At 34.2% G+C, this 21,122-nt stretch overlaps 1 protein-coding gene across 1 annotated transcript in view; it reads right to left on the bottom strand.

Moving 5' to 3' along the window:
* Window positions 1-21,122, bottom strand: part of CRPPA (CDP-L-ribitol pyrophosphorylase A) — a 96,712-nt gene that overhangs the window by 27,280 nt on the left and 48,310 nt on the right. Inside the window, exons 7-9 of the mRNA XM_065753246.1 lie at window positions 18,737-18,826; window positions 18,027-18,119; window positions 16,138-16,266 (exon numbers count right to left, since the gene is read on the bottom strand). Coding sequence (XP_065609318.1) covers window positions 16,138-16,266; window positions 18,027-18,119; window positions 18,737-18,826 — 312 coding nt within the window. The remainder of the gene's footprint in view (window positions 1-16,137; window positions 16,267-18,026; window positions 18,120-18,736; window positions 18,827-21,122) is intronic.

The following is a 21,122-nucleotide window of genomic DNA, read 5'->3' as shown; positions in this document are numbered from 1 at the left end:
AAAAAGCAGAATAACTCTAAGATTTTGCTAACTAAGCTGTGAATCTGCATGCATTTCACTCCTGCAGATATTTGCCCTAGGCTACTGTATTTCTGAGAGAGCTTCTCTGTAAAGATTTTCAAATTAACTTCACATGAGTTTCAAGAACTGTTACTCATTATTGCACCTTGTTTTCAATGAAGATAGTCAAAAAACTTTAAATGGTTCATCTGAAAACTCTAAATATTTGCTAACATGACACTAATGTTAATTCCAGTGTGGAGAAAAGACCAAAAACTAAGGACCACGGTGGGCCAATTTCATGGGAATTTTCAAGAGAAAACTATTTTATTTCTGACTTTTAAAACTCCTTTCTGCTGCTTCAATTTTTATTAGTGTTCTTTCTGTCTATCTGGTCTAACAAAAATATTGCATCCTAGTTTCTTCTCTACTGAAAGATGCTAATAATCTCCAGCTAGTGGGAAAAAATAGCACATAACCAGCATCACTGCTACTTCTACTTATATCTTACAGTTGCAGCAAAAAAGAATAGATTTCCAGTTGCTTCCACTTTACCCTTCAATATGTCATAATGAACAGACACTGTTAACAGTAATTAAATATTCTGAAAAGTGAGAAGTTTGATGAATTTAAGAAATAGTCTGAGCAACAAACTACATTTCCTCGATACAGTACGCATTTCTAGCTCTTGGAAAGCCCAGAGTTCGCCTGCACGCATGAGCATGCGTAGGAATGTCTTGTTTGAAAATAAACATTAGAAACTTGGGTAATAAATATATAATTATCATCTGGATAAAATCAGATGCCTAAAATTCTATTGCCTCTGAGTATAATTACAGTAATAAAAATATTGCTGACTGATGAAGAAATGTACTATTTATGCTGCAGGGATTGCAAATCAACACTTTTTTTTATACCGAGCCACTTAAAAAAATGCTGTCTTCATTACTAAACTTCACTGATATATAAAACAATTCATCTCCTCTGGCTTTCTTCTTCCTGTGTTATCTTTCTCCCATGATTTATGCTATTGTCATGATAATAAATTAATCAGTCCAACACAGTAATTGATGTTTACGGATAAAACATGTTTACATAAAATGCATGTCCATTGTCCTAAATCATATTCTTAAAATATATTTTATATGTGTATGTAAAACATTATCTCAGTAGATTAAAGCAAATATTTCTAAACATGTCTACAAAGCACAGCTCTCAGTATTATCCTATCTTATTTTAAAATCACATCTTTAATCTTATTTTGCTCATATATCCCTGGAGTGAATATTAAAAAGAAGGCCTATTTTACAATTGCCAAGTGGAGACGCATCATCTGAACTGCATATTTAAATTTAAATGCTTTAGATCTTTCAGAAAGATTAAACACAACTAGTGTTTTCATCTATATTTACGGCATACTTATTGATAAAGTTTCCAAGTTCTTTCAGTTGGGGTAGAAGTGCCCCTCTCGTGTTCACACTGTGTGGATATTGCAGTATCTTTCCTATTCTCAGTGAAAACTTTTGCCCATTAGTCTATTTTTGATTGAGCCACTTTTACATTACATCACTTAACAAGAAAAGGAGATTAAATATATTTTTCACCGTATGAATTTTCTATTTTAAAATCCAAAGACTTCACTGAAGTGGTAGAACTCCAATAATTAGGGTTCCTCTGTTGACATTATTTTAGGTGCCTTCTGCATAAAGTGATTTCATACCATTGATGACTCATTTTTTCACCCCACAGGACCCATTGGGGACAGATTGCTTACCTAGTGCTGCAGGCTACTCGGGCAAGTAAAATGATTGTGGACTCTATGACCCATTCCACCTATGCCAGACTTAGAAAAAGTTAGGTTCATTGAGGCTCTTCTCACAGCTTTTGTCTGTTTCCTGCAACTCTCAGGCCCACCTTGCCTTTATTCTCTGATTTCCAATGAAAATGTGTTTACTCCACATCCTCCTTTTTTGACACTTTTTTGACATGTGCAAGGTGAGGTAGAGTGCACTGGAAACCAATTCTGCTCCCTCTTAACTATCTATGTAATGTATAGCATAGCAATACTGAGTGTATTGAATTAGATGGAAAACTGTATTCCCGGAGATTAAGAAAAGAAAAAGAAAAAAAAAAATGCTGAGTGGAGTCTATTTAATAATGTGTGGAATTGTCAACCATAGAGAAACCTAGAACCTAAGAACAAGAAAGTATGATCATTGCACAAGATTGTCTGAAGATCTGGTGGTGGAGATCTGGTGGTTATATCTTCACTAGCACGAACAGTGTAAGTACAACAGAATTCATACATAGATGCATCATGTAGCTAAACCTGGAGTAATATTTACAGGAAAATATACTCTTACATCACCTGGATGGTGACCCCCTGCCAAGATGCAGTTCACTTTCAATATTAAGTTGAAAAAGGGAGGAAAAGATTTTAAAATAAAGTTTTCTGCATTTACTGTATCTTCCAATCCATTTCTGAGCTCACTGGTCAGGCAGGAGGGCATGGACGCCTATTAAGGATCCCTGTGTAAGGGCAGAAGTTAGGAAGCTGGGATACTTCAGCATGGCTGCAAAAATGGCGGTGATAATCTAACACATAAGAAATTACACTTAATGAGTGTAAAAACAGGATTTTTTGTCATTTTCCATTAAACACAGTGTTAGGAAAGGTTACAAGCATTTGCTAAGCCAGTGAACAAACCACACAGCCAAAAACATGGCATATTTTAAATCTACTTTCATCTGCTATGAGAACCATGCAAATAAGAATATTCCTTTCCTAATTTTAGTAAGTTTATATTAGGAACCTCTAAGGTTTACTAAGTAGACACAGTATTTTCACAGTCTCAGAATTTCCCCCCTCCAAAAAAAAAAAACCAAAAAAAACACAGAAATGGTCACACTGGTACCTCCATCATCCTGAAATGAACTGTAGGAAAGCACACAAACAGAACAACCACTGACATCAGTAGCAAAATCTTTATGGTTCAGGAAAAGTGCCTGTTGAGAAATGAGGCAGCAGGACTGAGACTCAAAGAAGAGCTCTCTAACCAAAAAGCCACCAAAGCAAGTCAGCAGAACGTGCTGAATACAGGACATGACTTAGGCATTTCTCCTCTAAACTTAGGTAATCAACTTCATTTTGAAATGCATACCTGAAGCTGAGTATTTTTTTCATCCATGAGGTCTATGATTTTCTCCTAAATTTTTAAATACATATGCTTTTTTTTTTTCTGTCAAAAAGAACTCATTGGTTTCAAACAGAGTGAGGAAAAAGCAAGTTCAAATCCGACTTAGAAGAGAAAACTGTGTTCACATATTCTAAGGTGATATTTAATTGTTTAAAAGTTCTTTCCTCAGCTAGAAAGCAATTTCAGGATAATACCATCAAGGCTACTTTCTGCCTCCTATTTCACAAAACTTTTGAAGCATACCTTCTTGCTGTTGGTATAGAGTGTCAAAGAAAGGTAATTATTCAGGGCCATGACAACTACATGACACTGCATACAATTTCTTGTACACAGGGAATTCTTGATCACAAGTCTGTCAGAATTAGTTTTCAGTAGAACTACATATAATCAAAAAATTACTTTGGATGAAGCAGATGAAGTTTTACAAAAAATAAAAAAAGAGAAAAAGAAAATATTAGGAAAAATCAAATACGTTCTAAAAAAAGTCAATATTCTGATAAGAGTCTTCTTATCAGTAATAAGAAGTTAGCTCTTTAAACTAACAAGAAGTTATTAGCAGCAAAGTATTTACTTCTTTGAGATATATTCTTATTCCTAAGAAAATCTCAACAGTCTTGCCAAGAGATGCCCAACAGTGTAGTTTAGGAAATCCATAATGCAATCCTAATCACCTTTGTTCCAATTAGCCACTTAACTCATTCCCACCTATAATCCATTCTTGTGCATTAAAAAAGAGATATTTATTCTGACCTAAGGGAGTTTTCCTTAATCTTACCCAACGTGACCATTCTATATTGAAGTGAGTTTTGGCCAATTTAATAAGTATCTTGTACTTAGTCTAGTTACCAAGCAAAGTTGAAAGACAGAGATGACATAAACTCAAATTAAACAACATATAAGGATATCTATGTGCTTATAGAGCACCCTAAAGCTTAAAGAAAAGATAAGACATGCTGCTACTCATGATAAAATCATAGTAACAAAAAGAGCATATTGGATCAACATCATAGAACTGTACTAGCCAAGACTAATTAACACCAAAGTAGTCAATGATAAAGCTTATGCTATAAGTTATCACCCTCAGAGCTATTTTGTCCAACATTCCTATCCCAAGTGAATCTCATCTTTCACATCCCTAATTATTCTGGCAAGTACTATCTAAAACACATCTATTCTGCTTCTAGAAAACAGTTCATACTTGCAGCTCTTGCATATTTACAGCATGTGGGTTACAGATTTGGTTACACAACTTTGATTGGATCATCAGTCCTGCTAACACTTTTAGGAAAAACTGTAAAGGAAAAGCTGCCTGCAGTGTGCCATGTTGCAGCACTTTAGCCTGTGATGGACTTTGACCTGAAGTGTGTCATTTTGAAAATGCAACATGAAGAAAGATCCTGACTTATGAAACAACATGTAATTGAACACTAGTGCGGTTTAGGCAGACAAGTGAAAGTAAAATAACAGGTTGCTTTTTAATAAAAACCCTGAACATTTCAGTTTCTCTCAGTATATATTGGAAAAGATACCGCTCATGTCTTTATTAATTGGAAATACGTAGATGATGATTAGGCACTGAGCCACAGCCTCCAAGCAGTTTATCTTAACTTTCTAATATTAATTAGTACAAAACATATGCACTTGCTGAAATAGAAGGGGAGAATGGCCTAGTTTGTAGCAGAACGAGTAAGATGAGGAAAAATATCCAGAGTTAATTACATAATATTCCTTTGCCAAAGACAAAAAATCAGAAACAGATTGGTATACAAAAAAAAAGTGTGTTTTGGATGAGCTATATCTTGTCACTTATACAAGATGGACAAGAATACTAAAACCAACACAGAAAGAGGGCAAAGACAATAGTGTTCACTTAAACTAATCATCCTGCATGTAGAATGTGGATGAGGAATCACATTTTTTCTCACTATCAATTCTAAAGCTCTGTATATGTTAGCCATTGATTTTGTTCAGCACCAAAATATCAAATCAGGCTCTTTGAGGACAGACCACTTCCAAACTCTTGTAGAGTATATAAGGAGCTGTTGGCACATGAAATCATACCTGCTCTTCTACAATATACACAAGCCCTACTAAAATAACACTGACAGAACTAATTACTCACTAGAACAGGCACATCTGTTCTATTTCTGTTTCTGCTACTACCTGTGAAAAGCTGTTAAAATAATTAGGAATTTTCAGCAATTATTTTCCTGTGTTCACAGAATTTTATCCCGTTTCTCATTCTTGCAATCAACCATTTCAGCAAAAAGATGTTATTGGTTGGTAAAATGGCTTTAGGCACGTGACAGAAAGATGTGGCTTTTTTGAATTTGTATCTACTGTTTACTGCTGTAAATCTGCTCAATATTAATTCTCAGTTCAAAACTTAGCAAGTACCACTTACAGACTGCAACTTTCTGAACATGTCCAAGAATTAGAAATTGGTGATTTTCACAGAAACTTCATCTTTGTTCCCTAAAAGAGCTTCTGAACCGCATGCCTATCACAGTATCAAAGAAATTACAAACAACTGACTTATTTTACACACACAGGAAAAGGCATAGTTTCTACCAGACTGAACTTGCCCTGTCAGAGATAAATACAGAAACTTAGAAGTGACCAACAGCCTCCTGCAGTGACTGACATGAAACTATGCTCTGTTTAGAGCCACATTCAACTCACGCATTCCCGTGAGATAAAATATATAAGTACAAATTTATCAGAATATACATATTGCATTAACAATACATATTGCATTAACTGCCTTATCTAACTTTGTGTTCTTTAAAATGTGCACACAATAAATTAGCATCTGGTACACTCAATTTCTTCTAAAAATATGCTTCCAAGACAGCATAACAAAACAAACAGTTTGGGAGAAGATGCACAAGAAAATTCTTGTCTAAATGCATCTCCCCTCTTAGACCTCTATTCTGTACTAGGATTCTAACAGTAAGAATCTTGTTGGACGATGTAACAGTCATCCACATAAGGAATACCTAATGTTTTCACCATAAAATATTTTATCTCAAAGTAATATACTATACTATGCTAACTATGAAACAGCTTGAATTTGAACTTTCCACTACAACCTTTTTCCATTCAAATTTTTAGGTATTTAGTCCTTTCATACCTATTACTGTCAAACAGATTCTGAAATAACAAAATCAGAAAGCTTTATTTGTAGTTGTATGCATCTATTTGAACCTCAGTATTTCAATCTCTTTTAATGAATGTAATTACTTTAGGCCATAATCATTGCAGTGTGACTATTTTTTCAGGAAGGAAAATAAGAGTTAAATTCCTGCCTAATGAAAGCATCTGGGGCATTTTATGGATGGCTTTAAAAATTCAAGGAATAAATGAAGACTCTGAATTGTCACATATTTGCTTCAACTTCTCTTCTGCCCAAACATTGCAAGTACAAGTGGCAAACTCCTCTGCATTCTATCCCAGAAAGAGATTCAGGAAATTGCATCTCTACTCTGGGCTAGTACATCATATTTTATCCACTTATCCTATCTCTTACATAACAATGTCTTAAAACCTCCAAGAGTTACATTACTATGCAACATACACAACTGGTAGAGGAGGGGAAACCTTTCCATTAAAATTTCTTATCAAAGAAATCAGAAAAAAAGTGCCCAAGAACAGTATCTTCACCACTATTTTGACAGGGTATTCCTGAAAAGAAATATCACCTCATGCAGAAGGAACTGACATCTTTTCTTTCAACAGCATAATTGAAAGATTTACTCACGACATCAGAGAGAAAAATGCAAATGATGTCCCTTTTGACAAGAGCAACCATTTTAATACACAAACTCCATGAGCTTCTGAAGACAGTCATGACATAATTCTAAAGACTAATCTTTGTGCTTTAAATACTGCCAGTACAAAGCATGCTTTGAGAAGAAAAATCAAAAACTAAACTATGGCACTAGAATGTGACCTAGCTCTAAAGTCAGTTTCTCTCATTTTGGATAATTAAAGATCCTGCAGAACAGGAACAAGCTTCTAAGACTGCACAACTTGGGGACATAAAAGTTTTAGTGCTATCGTGCTTAAGAAGTGTACTTCAATTTACTGCTTTTTATGCAGGGAACATACATTATCTCTCTCGTGTTTTACTAAAAATTTTGCCTAAATAATTCAGCACTTCGACTGATAAGTACAAGCACTGAACACTGGAATTAACTACACAAGTCAGAAATACAGAGCACGTGTCACCATTGGAATGGAAAAAACTGAGTCAACAACAAATCTGAAGGCAGAGGGTCTGCTAAAAATGAGCATTCACGCTGCCAGCACCACACAGGTTGAATCAAACTCAAACAAACAGTCGCATTTTTTAAAAGACTTGGTGAAATCTTCAGAGATCAAAATAGTTATAAATCAAGTAGATTTATTTAGTACATTGTGAAGTATTGGGCCTCTGTCTCTCATAAGAAAATATAACTAAGTTGGTGGGAACTCAGGAAAATACCAGTTGAAAGACTGTTTTAAAATCAAATTTAATTAGCTCAGATTGCAACTGCTGGAGATTATATATAACAGTGATATTTTCCACCTCTTTTTAATCCAAGAAAATGATAGGAAAAAAAAAGTTTCAGAAAATACATCGCAAAGAAACTGAAATGAAAATTAGTATTCACAGACATGCTCCTGTGATCTGTCTTTCTCTGAATGACAGGGATTTTTAATGAGATACATCAATACCTCATTCAACTTCTGTTAACCCTACAAAAATTCCTGCACCTCCGTGTTTTAACAGAATTTTCACAGTGGAGTTTAATTTCAACTGCTATGCATCTCATACTGTCTTGAAATATGAACATATCTCCATGCCCAGATGTTTCAAAACCTACTCAAATGAAAGCCCTAGATGTTTGGACACTTCATATTAGTGAGATTAAGACGCTGTAAGATTTGATTCTGCTACCCCTAAATGTTAAAAGTAAATAGCTCACAGCAACGAGAAGCAGAAGCCATTCAGAGCTGGTTTGGCCTTATCCTTGGTGAAGAGAGACAACATTATTTATTGGCTGTAAGTGAATTTTTTTGCTTGCCTCTTGGTGGCTAGTTGGTTTAGATGCTGCTTCCAAAGTCTGTAAGCTGCTTAGTATTAATGTGGATAAATAATATTTGCACACTGAAACACAATACCTGACTAGACAACATAAAGCAAATGGCTAAACAAGAGCCCATGGCCAACAAGGGCATATGGGTATGCTAGGAGCCATTCATGCACAGCAAGGGAGCTTCCATTAGAATTTTCCTCTGTCATTTCTCCATAAAGATAGAAATGCATAGGAGAGATAAATATTAACCACATAGCAAAAAGAAAGGCATACAAATTGTATAGATTCATGTTGTGCTAGAGATCTCAGAAGGCAAGAATCAGACAGGATATGAGAATGAAGAAAGTTGAAAAATCCTGTCCAAACAAGCCAAAATTTGCAAATACCTGCTGAAAAACTAGCCCAGGGTGACAGGGCTCAAGAGGATCGCCATGATGCAGAGACAAAGTACACAAAGAGCAGGGAAAGAAAGAAAAAAAGATAATAGAAATAACTGATGTCAGAAATATATTGGGGTCTTCAAGACTTTCAACAAAGTTCCTTGCCAAATGTTTTTATGAAAACTGAGATATCACAACATAAGACAGAAGTCCCATCATGGATATAATCTTAAAATACTGAATAGAGAATACAGGAATAAATTAAATTCTCAGAACAGTATCCACAAAGAACAGGTGGGATCTGTTATAGTAGCTACATTGTTCAATACATCTGTAAATGAACTGTAAAAATGAGCAAGCAATAACATGAGTTTGTCGATGATAGAAAGCTTTTAAAGGTACAGCTGAGAAATAAAATAAAGAAGTGCGTAAAAAAAAAGTTACTTTTTCATTTGAAGACAAAGCAAAACAGGAAGTGGGAAAGATATAAAGAGTAACATAGGCAGGTTAAGCATTTCCTATTGTTTTTATCAGTAACGCTGAGTAAACAATACTTATTTAAAATAAGCTGTGGAAGTTACCGATTTCTGGATAATTTTGTTCCAAAATCTTGATATGTATTATTTCTATCTTCCCAAATAACATTAAAAAGTTCACTGACACCTGAAGACTGTGCACAGGGAGTAAAGTGTACTTTTCATTCTTGATATTACAGGGGGTCTGACATCAAATTAATTTTACATCGTGTGACGTAATATCTCACCTTATTTTTTACACACTGCAGCACCTAGTAAGTTCTGTAATGGATGATTTTCATATGATCAATCTGATTTAAGTAGAAAATGTGAGTTCACTCAAACAGGTATAGAAATCAAAAGTGCTGCTTCCAATCACTGTAAAGAAATGCCCAAAGTCAGCCCAGGACTGGATTTCTTGATTCCTGCTTGTAAGAAGGAGGTGAAGGGAAATAGACACTCCATTGCCTTCACTGCTCATTTTTTAAGAGCTACCATACCTTGACAACTGCAGCAAAAGACACAGAATGGCTTCAGTTACTAACAATGTACAGTTTGATGGGAATTTCTTTAGGGTTTTAAATGGCTGAAGAACATCTAAAGCTTTCCTGGTCAAATGTAGTAACAAAACCCTTGCTACAGACTGCGTTGTGGGTTAATCCCCAGAAAGCAGACAAGCATCACACAGCTGCTCACTTGCTCCCTCCCAGGACCCAACCCTATGGGACATGGGAAGAGGAAAAGAGTAAAAGCAAAAAAAAAAGCTGTGGTTTGAGATAAAAATTGTTTAATAAGCAAAAGAGAAGTGAAAGAAAACCAAATGATGCAAAGGCAATTAATTACTCACCATCTCCCACGAGTAGACAGATGTCCAGGCAGTTCCCAAGAGAAGGATAGCTAACCTCCTCAAACTCCCTTATCTCCCTTTTCATTGCTAAGCATGAGATTACGTGGCATGAAATACCTCTTTGGTTAGCTGGGGTCAACTGTCCTATGTTCCTTCCCGGATTCCTATAACCCCCCTGAGCCTACTAGCTAGTGGGACACTGTGCAAACACTGTTCAGCAATAACTAAAACATGAGTGTGTTATCAGCATTGTTTTTGTCACAAATCTAAAACAGAACTATGTGAGCTGCTCTAAAGAAACTTAACTCCATCCCACCCAGACCAGCTACACTGAGGGAGTTACATAGCGGAAGTTTACATGGCACAGTAAAACATTCTAAAGCATAACGGATATCTATGTCATTGGATACAAGTAAATGAAGAGAGTAAAAATTACTGATCTTTGCCTGTAGAAAATGGGGAATTGTTAGACATCTTTGCCATATGATTAAATAGAAAACCTGGAAGATAACACATCTGTCAGAGAAGATGACCACAGTAAAATACTGAAACAGAATCAACATCAATATTACTAGCCGAGCTAGCATTAACTCCACAAAATCCTACTGGTTTTATACTTCAGCTATAAAAACTAAACTTTGCATTGAAATAATCAGGTCTCTGGGAAACAATACAGAAGAGACTCATTATCAGGAAATTTAGAGATAGGACACTGAGAGAATGGTGAGATCCAGTTGCCCAGAGAAGCTGTGGATGCCACATCCACAAAGGCAATCAAGGCCTGTTTGGATGGGTTCCTGGACAGTCTGATTTATTGGATGACAACCCTGCCCACAGCAGAGGGTTGGAATTAGATAATCTTTAAGGTTTCTTCCAAACCAAGCCATTCTACAAAATTGGGAAGAGGAAAAGAAGGCTATATGAAAAATTTCTGCCATTTTAGAGAAGTACATCCAAATAAAAAAAATCACAAAGAAACTAGCATAATACCAATCTTGTAATATTTTTAAAATATCTCTTAAGCATACCTAGCAATTTTAATAAGCTTCTTTTTTTGTTGCTCTTACATTTTCAGTTAAAGCAAAAAAAGAGCAGATGTATTCACATCTACAGGATAGTATTTTGTGTATCTGCTAAATGATGCCTTTGGGGATAGCATGTAAAAAAGGTGAGAATAGTTTTTTATGCTCCTGCTCTGATGCCTGGATTACTCCAGGGAATAAGAATACAAGCACTGCTTTAAGCCAGCAACTACAGTACTGTTTGCAAACAAATACAATGGATTTCACAGGTTTTTAATAAGCAAGTTAGCAATGGAAAAAATAAGTTAAAAGCAGTTTGTTTGCAAACAAAGCTTTATGTCAATACTCTTTCTTTTTAAATGTTTATATATTTCTACTAAGAGATAGCAGGTTAACATCAAAGTTTTCTTAATATGGAAAAAATGTCAGATAACAGATAATTAATATTTGAAGATCAAACTCAGATTTGATATGCATAATATTTTTTTCTGCAAATGGTTCCAATTCAGTGTTTATTCCCTATCACATTGAAGTATCTAACATAATTAAAACCTACAAAATAGCAAGTCAGAAGAGCCTGTATCTCCATTTCCCCAAGAGAACTTGTCATTTCACCTTTCAAACCCATTTGTTCCCCAAAATTCTACTCCCACGTTCAAGAGCCATTACTCACTAACATCCTCAGAATGGTTGAACTGGGCTATGAAATCAAGGAAGCTTAAAGGCCATTTTTATGAAGAGTAGATTTTTTAGGATAAGTCTAAGTCCCCTAATCACTTTGGATGACATGAAGATGTCTAATTAAAAGTTCAGTAGTGAAGTAAGTCTAAAAGAAAAATGTGTAAAAGGCATAAAACATTGATCCTGCCAGCTTCTGTGCAGCTCGTTAGAATCCTAGAAGCTGTAAGAGCAGAGACAATCAAGCAAGTTTCCAGCCTTTCCCTGATAAAAACCCAGACAATTATTTAATGAAAACCCAAAAGATTACCAGTTATTTTTCTAAAAAGCTCTTCTCTTTCACATTGGGAATTTAGTAATGCACTGCAAAATTAGCCTATGGAAATGCTTTGAGTGCCATTAATAAAGCTGCACAGTTGTACAAAATCCATTAATTTATTACCTATTTTTTCTAGGGGAGGATGAAGACTTGAGGGTAAACAAGGAAAAGAAAGTGAGAGAGAAATGACAGAGAAGCTGAGCAAGCAAATATAAGAGCACCTATGCACCAATTCAAAGTGGATAGACTTATTAATACCCTGAAAACCACAATGACAATTTGTTGATCAATATGATTATATATCAGGCTCCAGGTACCTACTAAATCAGCAGTATGCAGCCATGGTTCTTGCAATAGTACGCACAAGAACATTTAAAGCAAAAGTAAGACTTCCAGGCTTTATGTTAAATAATTTAACTCTCAAGTGTTTATATCCTTTCCTGACTCAAAGTATTTTTTTGGAACTATGCAACCTTCTGTTTTGCAAGCATTAAATAAGGAATTGAATTTTTGTAAATAAATAATATAAATATTTCATGGACAGAAACAAATTCTCATCTAACATAAAAATAGTATAGAAATGTGATAATACACAACAATATAAGTAAGTCTATATTGTAAAACTGCAATTTCTGTATGTTCATGTCGGTCTGTTTTTATGTGAACAAGCCTGACAGACAAAAACTTTGATGATCAAATCAACAAAAATTGACTAATGTTTCTGATCATATAATTTCTGAAAAAATTCCACTCGGATTTATGCGCATTCACACTACAAAATAAAAGAATGAATGCTGATTGTGGAGAAAAAAAGAATAAAAAAAGAAAAAAATCAAAGAGAAAATCATCAAGCTGGGTCAGAAAGTTATCTGTAATTTTTCATGTGTGTGAAAATACAGATGTAGTGCAATGATTCTCTACCATGTATAATCTTTTTCATGAAAGCTAATGAATCTTTTTCAAAAAATCTCCAATGAACTAAAAAATTCTGATTAGATTAGCTCAATGTTAAAGACATGAACTGTTTCTGTGTGAGCTACTTCCAAGGTAAATGAGTAGTTCTATGTTTGATTTCTTGAGTATCACCTTACTACAGCTCCATTGAATAGTTCTCTTTTATTCACTGAAATTTCCATCAGGAGTTACAGTTTAACACCATGTCACAACATGTTAGCAACCTTGTCACCACCAGACTACTAATATGTTCTATTGAAATTGGATTTCTCTCTCTTTTTTAACTCACTTCATTTATCAGCTATTTCCTTTAACTCAAGTGAAAAACCCTCAAAAACATACTCCATGATTTCTAACTGTAATTTTCTGGGAATATAGATTTCTTCCTCTGCCTTTTAAAAATGTAAATCATTTTTAAACTTTATAGAATTTCTTTAGAGAAGAACTTTCATTAAAAATACTTTCATACACGAAGTTTAAACAAATCTTTTTACCATACAATCTAGAGCCGTTATGAAGTGGATTCAATGTTTGTATCAATATGACTATTTTGGTATTCCATGCATAATGTTTATGAGATAAATAACTATTTGTGTACAGACTAAGAACATGAATTCACTTTGAGCAATTAGAAAGTAGAAAGTGGTTCATTTAAACAGCATATGAAAGCCTTTTCCTTTAATTTTCCTGACTAACTCCTTGGAGTACAAAATACTCATAAAATTATTAATTATCTTCTCCTAAATACCAAATAACACCACATTTAAGAAATGAAAATGTGGACACACTTTATCTTAGGTCATAGTATTACTTCAAATACTGTCAAACACATACTCCTTGGTTCCAAAAGCATTTCATTTCCATTTCCAAAACATTATATATATACACAAATATATAAAATATATATCTCAATATCTCAAAAAGGTCTCACTTCAACAAATCTACTTTTCTAATGCAGAACTTAACCAGTGTCCTTATATTCTTATATTTCTGTCATATCAACATGTCATCACACCTACTTATCACATATATACCTTACAAATGTAAAATAATTTCACCTCAATATTTCCCTAGTAATATGTCTCAATAAATTATTTGTCCATTATATTTTACTCATACTTAAGAACTAGTAAAAGTACATATCAACTGTGCACATTGTGATGATACAGTGATGAGATAACCTGTCAGCTAGAGGAAAGTTCCATGAAAAAATCTGTCATCATTCTTCTTCCCAAATAATTCATATCTTTCAAGAACTTCTAGATAGAGGATACTGACAGAAGTTGCAACAACAGCTCAAGCATCCTGCATTACAGCAGTTGGTGCTTTTTGTGGTTCTACTTCCTATGGACTCCCCATCATACCAATATTAAATTAACTATTCCATTTTCAAGCATGCAACTCCTGTAAATGTGTGACAGCAGCCACTCTTGCTAGCAAGCAGTGAACCAATACCATATTCTAAAAGGAGCATATACATTGTACATTACATATGCTTTTGCTACTTGGCACGTAAATGCAGTTATTGCCAATAATATTTCAGCACACGTGAATGCCTATGAAGACACATGCTGTTTTATTAAATAGACATGTAAGTTTTCTTATTTATTTATTGAACTTGTGCTTGTTTCATTTAATAAAGTAAATTTAATAAATTAATTTATTATAAGTTAATTTAATAAATTAACACAGAATTAACAGAATAAACACAGAAGAAATATCCAGAATACTCATGTAGTACTTACAAATGTTGTAATTATTGAATTCTCAAAAAAGCTCAAAATGCATAAAATAATTTGTAGTATGTCTTTTTGATGGATTTGACAGCTTATTTAAATGAGCTAAACATGTATCTGGGTGGTCTAATCTAGTGAGTTGCAACCCCGTCCACGGCAGGGAGAAGGAATGAGATTATCTTCAAAGTCTCTTCCAACCTAAGCCATTCTATAATTCTATGATGATAAAAGATTTCCCATTCAATTAGCTTTATTAACTGCTGTTATAAGCTTATGTGCATTTGGTCTGTCTACATAAAACATAACACACTCCATTAATTTGAAGAGAAAAAAATACTTACACTCAAGTCATATTTGTAATATTGTGACCACGATAAAGTGCTTATATGACCTCTTAAAGCTACAATTAAACAGTTATTCAAATGACTTTTGTCACAGGAAGACAGAGTTCACCCTGGAAAAACTGGATTTTAAAGCACCAGAAAGAAGTCTGAAAACAGATGTATGTTCCTTTATGTTAAACAAACAAGTGAGGATCTACCATCATGTAACAATATCAGTCCCATATAAAATATTCATGTTGCACCAGAAGTCTGTAAAAGCATAAATTAATAGATACTGATATACATATCTCTTAATAAAGCCAATAGAATTTGGGGAAAAAATCCTGGTATACCAGACAAAAATGTATGTAACTGTAGACAGTTTTAGTCAATTACATACAAAATCAAAAACACTTCTCAGTTAAAAAAGAAAATCAGTTAAGACTACATTTATCCTTCTATACTAGAATTTCCACTGCTCATCTGACTTATTTCCTTGTTCATTGTTGACTTTGTTACAAAACTCCATATAAGCAGCAAAAAGTGTTTCTACAGTGGATGCAAGGCAGTCTACCTTTGTGGTTGGCTGAATGCATTTCTCAGTCTAAACTGTTCACTTCAAATAGCTACAAAAAATGCCAGGATGCTAATTCTTCTTTCCTGCAGCTGCAGCAATTGTATGATACTGGAGATATGGATAGTGTTTGTTTCACCACTCTTACTGTCACCAGAATTCCAATCACTCTCTCAATGGGGAGCATAAAATCCATCAGAATTACTGATCAAAAATGCTGCCACTATTTTTTACAGGCTTCAAAGCAGAAAAGGAAAAAGAAAAAAGAGCTGGGACATTTTCACATGTTCTTAAAAAGTGTTTGCCATTTGTCCTCCTCTAATCAAAATGTGAATGCTTTTGCCTATAACTACAGGTCGTTCTCAATTTTGATCAAGAACAGGCAAGAATCTTTCCTATAAATCTTTTCATGTCCTAATTAATCCTCTTTGATTTTGTTTTAGATGAAGATTCCATCATTAATCATTTAAATCACAAAAGTAGATACTTTGCAGAAAGAAAAATTACATACCTTGTATCGAATAAGGAGACCATAAACCAAAATATTTTTCCTTTTCATTTCGCTTGCAAATTTCTTGATTCTAGTTAGTTCTTCCAAATCAATGCTGAAAGAAGTATTTTCTGAACTATCCAAGTGCACCTGCAAAAGAACAGATATGAAAAAAATCCACCTTTTCCAAGTGTGCTGTTTTAGACTACTGGTTTTTAATGTCTCATACCATTGTTACACACATACAAGAACGCAGGCAAAGCAAGGTTTTTCTTCGTTCGTTTCTTGTTGAGTTCCATCACTCACATATATCGTGACAAATATGTCTCTTCAAAGAACAAGATCATATACCAGAACAAAGCACAACACAATGTTGTAATTAAATAACTAAATTACTACATTATTTTCTAAGTTCTAATCTACCTTTCAGAGATTTTTACTATCAGGATAATGGAAAAATAAAGCTGTTTTTCACAAACATCTTAAAGGTCTTCCAAATGTCATTCTTATCTTCAGAGGTTTATTTCAAACTTACTAACTTCTCAGTGTAGCATATTTGTTACCTACAGTGGTTTCACTTCAACTAAACAGTTCACTTTTAGTCTACTTCAAAGTAAAATACAACTGTCCTGAACTCCTGGGCAGGAGAAGGTAGGTCTCATATCCAGTGGGGATGCTGCACAAATTATGTGAGTCTTACAGAACCTAAACTGGAAGGTAACAACTAACTAGCTTAGGGCTCTCTCAACCATTTTCCAAGATTTAAGCATTCCCACAGATTAAGCAGTTTACCTCACAAAGTTCCTGTTAACTACTGACTTCAAATTTAAAGACAATAATTTGAATACATAAAATTTAAGCACCTCTTAACAGAAGAAATCTTTTCCATTAAAATAACAGAATATATTTTCTGGATAAATAGTTCTGTCCATATAAAACTTAATACACAGAGAAAGGAAGAGCTGTGACTGCAAAACATACCTCAAGTTTTCTTTGTACCTTATGTTCAATTTATCCTGACAGATAATAACTTCTATTTTTCAAGGCTGTTGTATAAGGAATTAGACTATAAAATCACGACAGATACATTGTTGCTGGATAATGCAATAAATATAGTTTAGAGGTATAATCCTTAGTGAGATATAGCATTAATGACGCTCATTTAACCCAATATTTCTTATGTCTATTTATTGAGCCAGAAAATATAATGACAGAATTTTAAGTGGTTAGACTTCACAGAGACTTTCAAATTTCCTGGTTTCTCCTTTTTTACAGACTAAGTAAAGTCATCTACACCTTCAGCTGTTGTCTACATGACATATTTAAACTATTATGGCAACGATATTCAAAGAATATCAGCCAAGAATATACTTCAAAACTTATGCCACATACCAGAATATATGCTTCGAATCCTACAATGTTTTGGTAAGTATGTTAGTTAACTCCTATGTACTTCACAGTTCATTTTTAATACGTGATACAGAAAGGCAATAATCATTTTTAAAATTCTGAAGAAAATACATAACATAGAAAAACAAAGCCACACAGTTTTCTTTCTATTGAGCATTCTAGCAGAGTACATTGTTTGTGGTATCACCAAAAGAGACAACACAGAGCACAACAGAACAGCAAGAGTTAACTAGTCAGTATGAACAGCCATAACAGATCTTTTACAGAACTACAGAACTACATAACTAATAATTTGCCTTTTGCTTGCATTGGTTCATTTTCCATCAGAATGCACTACATTTGCTGAAGCGTAAATGACACTCTTCACAGTTTAAGTTACAGTTCAAATTTAAACTTCTATTCAGACATACCAGAGTCTCTAAAAGTAGTCAAAACAGAGATAAACTGTTAAAAAACACTTTATTAGATACTTTCTACAGGGAATTATAGGAGTTACCTACCGAAATAAGAACAACTGGATGTAAGAGGGGAATATTTGATTTTTCTAACATATCCACGAGCTGCTGGATTTCTTCAGAGGTGTACTTTTTATCCTAAATGAACAAAAATTTTAGAATTACTGAAAATGTCAAAGAAGTATTTCATTCAAATGAAATTCAGAGGTCCATTATTTACCAAAAAATATACATAGTTTTTTGCTTGTTTTATATATTTTAAGGCTTTTATCAGATAAATTATGATTGTTTAAAAAAACTGGAGACTAAGAGTATTACCTTTAAGAAATACATGCAACAATCTTAAGAATCTTAATGGAACTCAGATATAGTTCAACTAAAACATTCCTGCTCCCATTCAAGGGCCCTAATTTTGACCACACTGACAACACACAGTTAGAATACTACACAAAGTATTCTTCATGAGACAATTCATTTCACTATAATCGCTTTGAAAGGAAATTTTAAATCATTTTCAGTTGCATCTCTCTTGTTTTTGGCCTATTTAATAATATACTGAAGGAAATACAAAACCAGCAGAGAAAGAATGGAATAGTAGGTCAACAGTTGATTTTGATGTATATCAGAAAAAACAAATATCACTACAGATACACCAAGGGTTTAGAAAAAATATATGATTCAAATATGTAATTCTTACTTGCAATTACTAGTAAGTTTAAGTGCAAGCAACAGAAGCATACCTGCTTCCTACTTACATTTATGCAAACAAAATTGTAGCACTGTCCTGAAAAGATGTTCTGTAGATGGCTATCATGATTGCTTAGAGATATTGATACAGCTTCAACCTGATTAAAAAATACATAATATTACTTCACGAATTATACTTCCATCTTGTACCTGTGAAAGCTTCTACAATCATCAAAGAGGTTGTTAATTCAAATGGCAAAAAACTGGCAAATACTATTTCCAATATAAGAATTAAATACTGCTCAAATTTTTAGGTAACTCAACAGTGAAGCGCAGAGTCCAACACCCTGTAGAGGTTTTGGAAATTTTTTCCTGAAATGTGCTGCTAGAGGGAACCATTCCAAAATCAGCCCTGGAAGTATCATAGACACTAGAGCTACTGCCTGGGTTAGGGTGCTGAACCATTAACAGAGATGAAAGAATGATAATACAGTCAAAACAATGAAATTATTTTAGATCACTAATTGTGAGAAATTCTTTATCAAGTTCAACAAATACATATGTATTGTATGTAGAAACTGTTGAACAGGTATACTAGAATTTGATTAGAAAAAAAATTTAGAATTTCTCTTAAAAGGCACTTCTGTGATGAATAATCACAAACATTTATCTTGTAACTCCAACTAAGAAATTGAACTTCGGCTGAAGTAAAATCAGAAATTCCAGATGTCTTCATGACCTTCTACATAATGAAATGAATAGGAGCATAGTCTGCAACACTTTTAAGAAGGTAAATGAAACATGACCCAAATAGGTAGTCCTAATTTTTCTCTAACATACCAGAATGCACAATGATTAAGCATTCCAGAAAATTCAAAAATAATTGTGTCATTTTTCATTTAACTCAAAAAACTTGATAAAGCATTACACTAAGCTTTTGTTTCACAGCTATATTATTCAGGAAAAATAATTGGAAAGGAATATGATTCTATCTCCTTCTATTGGTAGGTTGCTCAATGGAAGAGCTTCTCAAATCTTTGCAAATGTACAATGCCTGTTAACTTCTAAAAGAACCCTTCCTCCACATGAGATGCTAAATTGTGCCCCATTCTTTCTATGGCTTCACTGAAACTAAATATGTGTTCTCAAATGAACACAGGCTCACACAGCACACATACTCCTTTAGTAACGTGCAAACAAGAACACGAGTAACTATACTCATCATTATTTTTACATATCACTGTAAACAGGTAATTTTTTTTTAATCTAAGCAAATTCCAAACTAGTAAAGTCAGTTTGAATTCTATGAACTGAACAACCAATGCCTCCTTATATCATAATTTTTTATTTCATCCTATTAGAATACTGCAAAAAAAATTAGTTGAACATGCCATTCCAATAAAAATTTCCAGTTGAATGTCCAATAAAGAAGATTCTCTGTGGCTCTCCTCTCACTCTTAATTAATTTGTAAAAATATATTTTATTATCTTTAACAACTGTGGCCAGATTAAGTTCTTGCTGGGCTTTTGTCTTTCTAGTCTTCCCTCTACATACCCTATTGACATCTTTATACTCTTCTCAAGTTGCCTGGCCAAAGGCCATAAACTCTTTTTTATCCCACAGTCTCAGCAAAAGCTCCCTGTTAAGCCAGGCTTGACTTCTTCTCTGACAGCTTATCTACTGACACACGGAGATAGTCTGTTAAGTTCCTGTGCCTTTAAAATTTCCTTCTTCAGCAGCATCCAGCTTTTCTGGACCCCTATGTCCTTTTGGACTGACTCCCAAGGGATCCTCTCAACCAAGACTCTAAAACAGTCCCAAATCTGTCCTCTGGAAGTCCACTGTAGCAGTTCTGCTGACCCTATTCCTGGCTACACCAAGAAAAGAAAACTCAATCATTTCATGGTCATTACGACCAAGACAGGTTCCAACCACTCTGACTATTCCTCCTCTGTTCATAAACAGCAGACCTAAGGAGATGCTTACCCTAGCAGTCTCTCTTACCAGCTGTAACAGAAAGTTATCATTCACACACTCCAGGAACCCCCTAGACTGCTTTTTCTCAGTTGTATCAGCAAATGTCAGGTAAGTTGAAGTCCCCCCAGAAGAATTAGGGCTACTGACAGCATGAAATCTGCCAGTTGCCTGTAGAAAACTTCATCCTTTTCTTCATCCTGGTTGAGCAGTCCTTCCCTCTTAAAGTGCTAGAAGTCATCAGCTAGAATGACTTCACAGAGTCACCAAAAAAGATTTAGTCACTTATCAGTAGCAATCCTTTCACTTTTTCTTTCATTACGTTGTGGTCATTTTATGTATGGTTTATTGAAATGCTCTGTAGGATCAGCTGCTTGACCCACTCAGGTAGTCATTTCTGCAATAAGAAGATCCAAAGCTGTTGCAGATTTTAATCAATTATGCCACCAATGTGACCTGAAGTTATTAGATTTGTCTTC

This window comes from Cyrtonyx montezumae, unplaced genomic scaffold, assembly GCF_038088225.1.
Source record: "Cyrtonyx montezumae isolate F1298 unplaced genomic scaffold, pur_monq_1.0 scaffold_8, whole genome shotgun sequence".
NCBI classification, from domain to species: Eukaryota; Metazoa; Chordata; class Aves; order Galliformes; family Odontophoridae; genus Cyrtonyx; species Cyrtonyx montezumae.
Note: the sequence above shows the minus strand (reverse complement) of the source record. Positions and strands in the feature narration are given on the sequence as shown.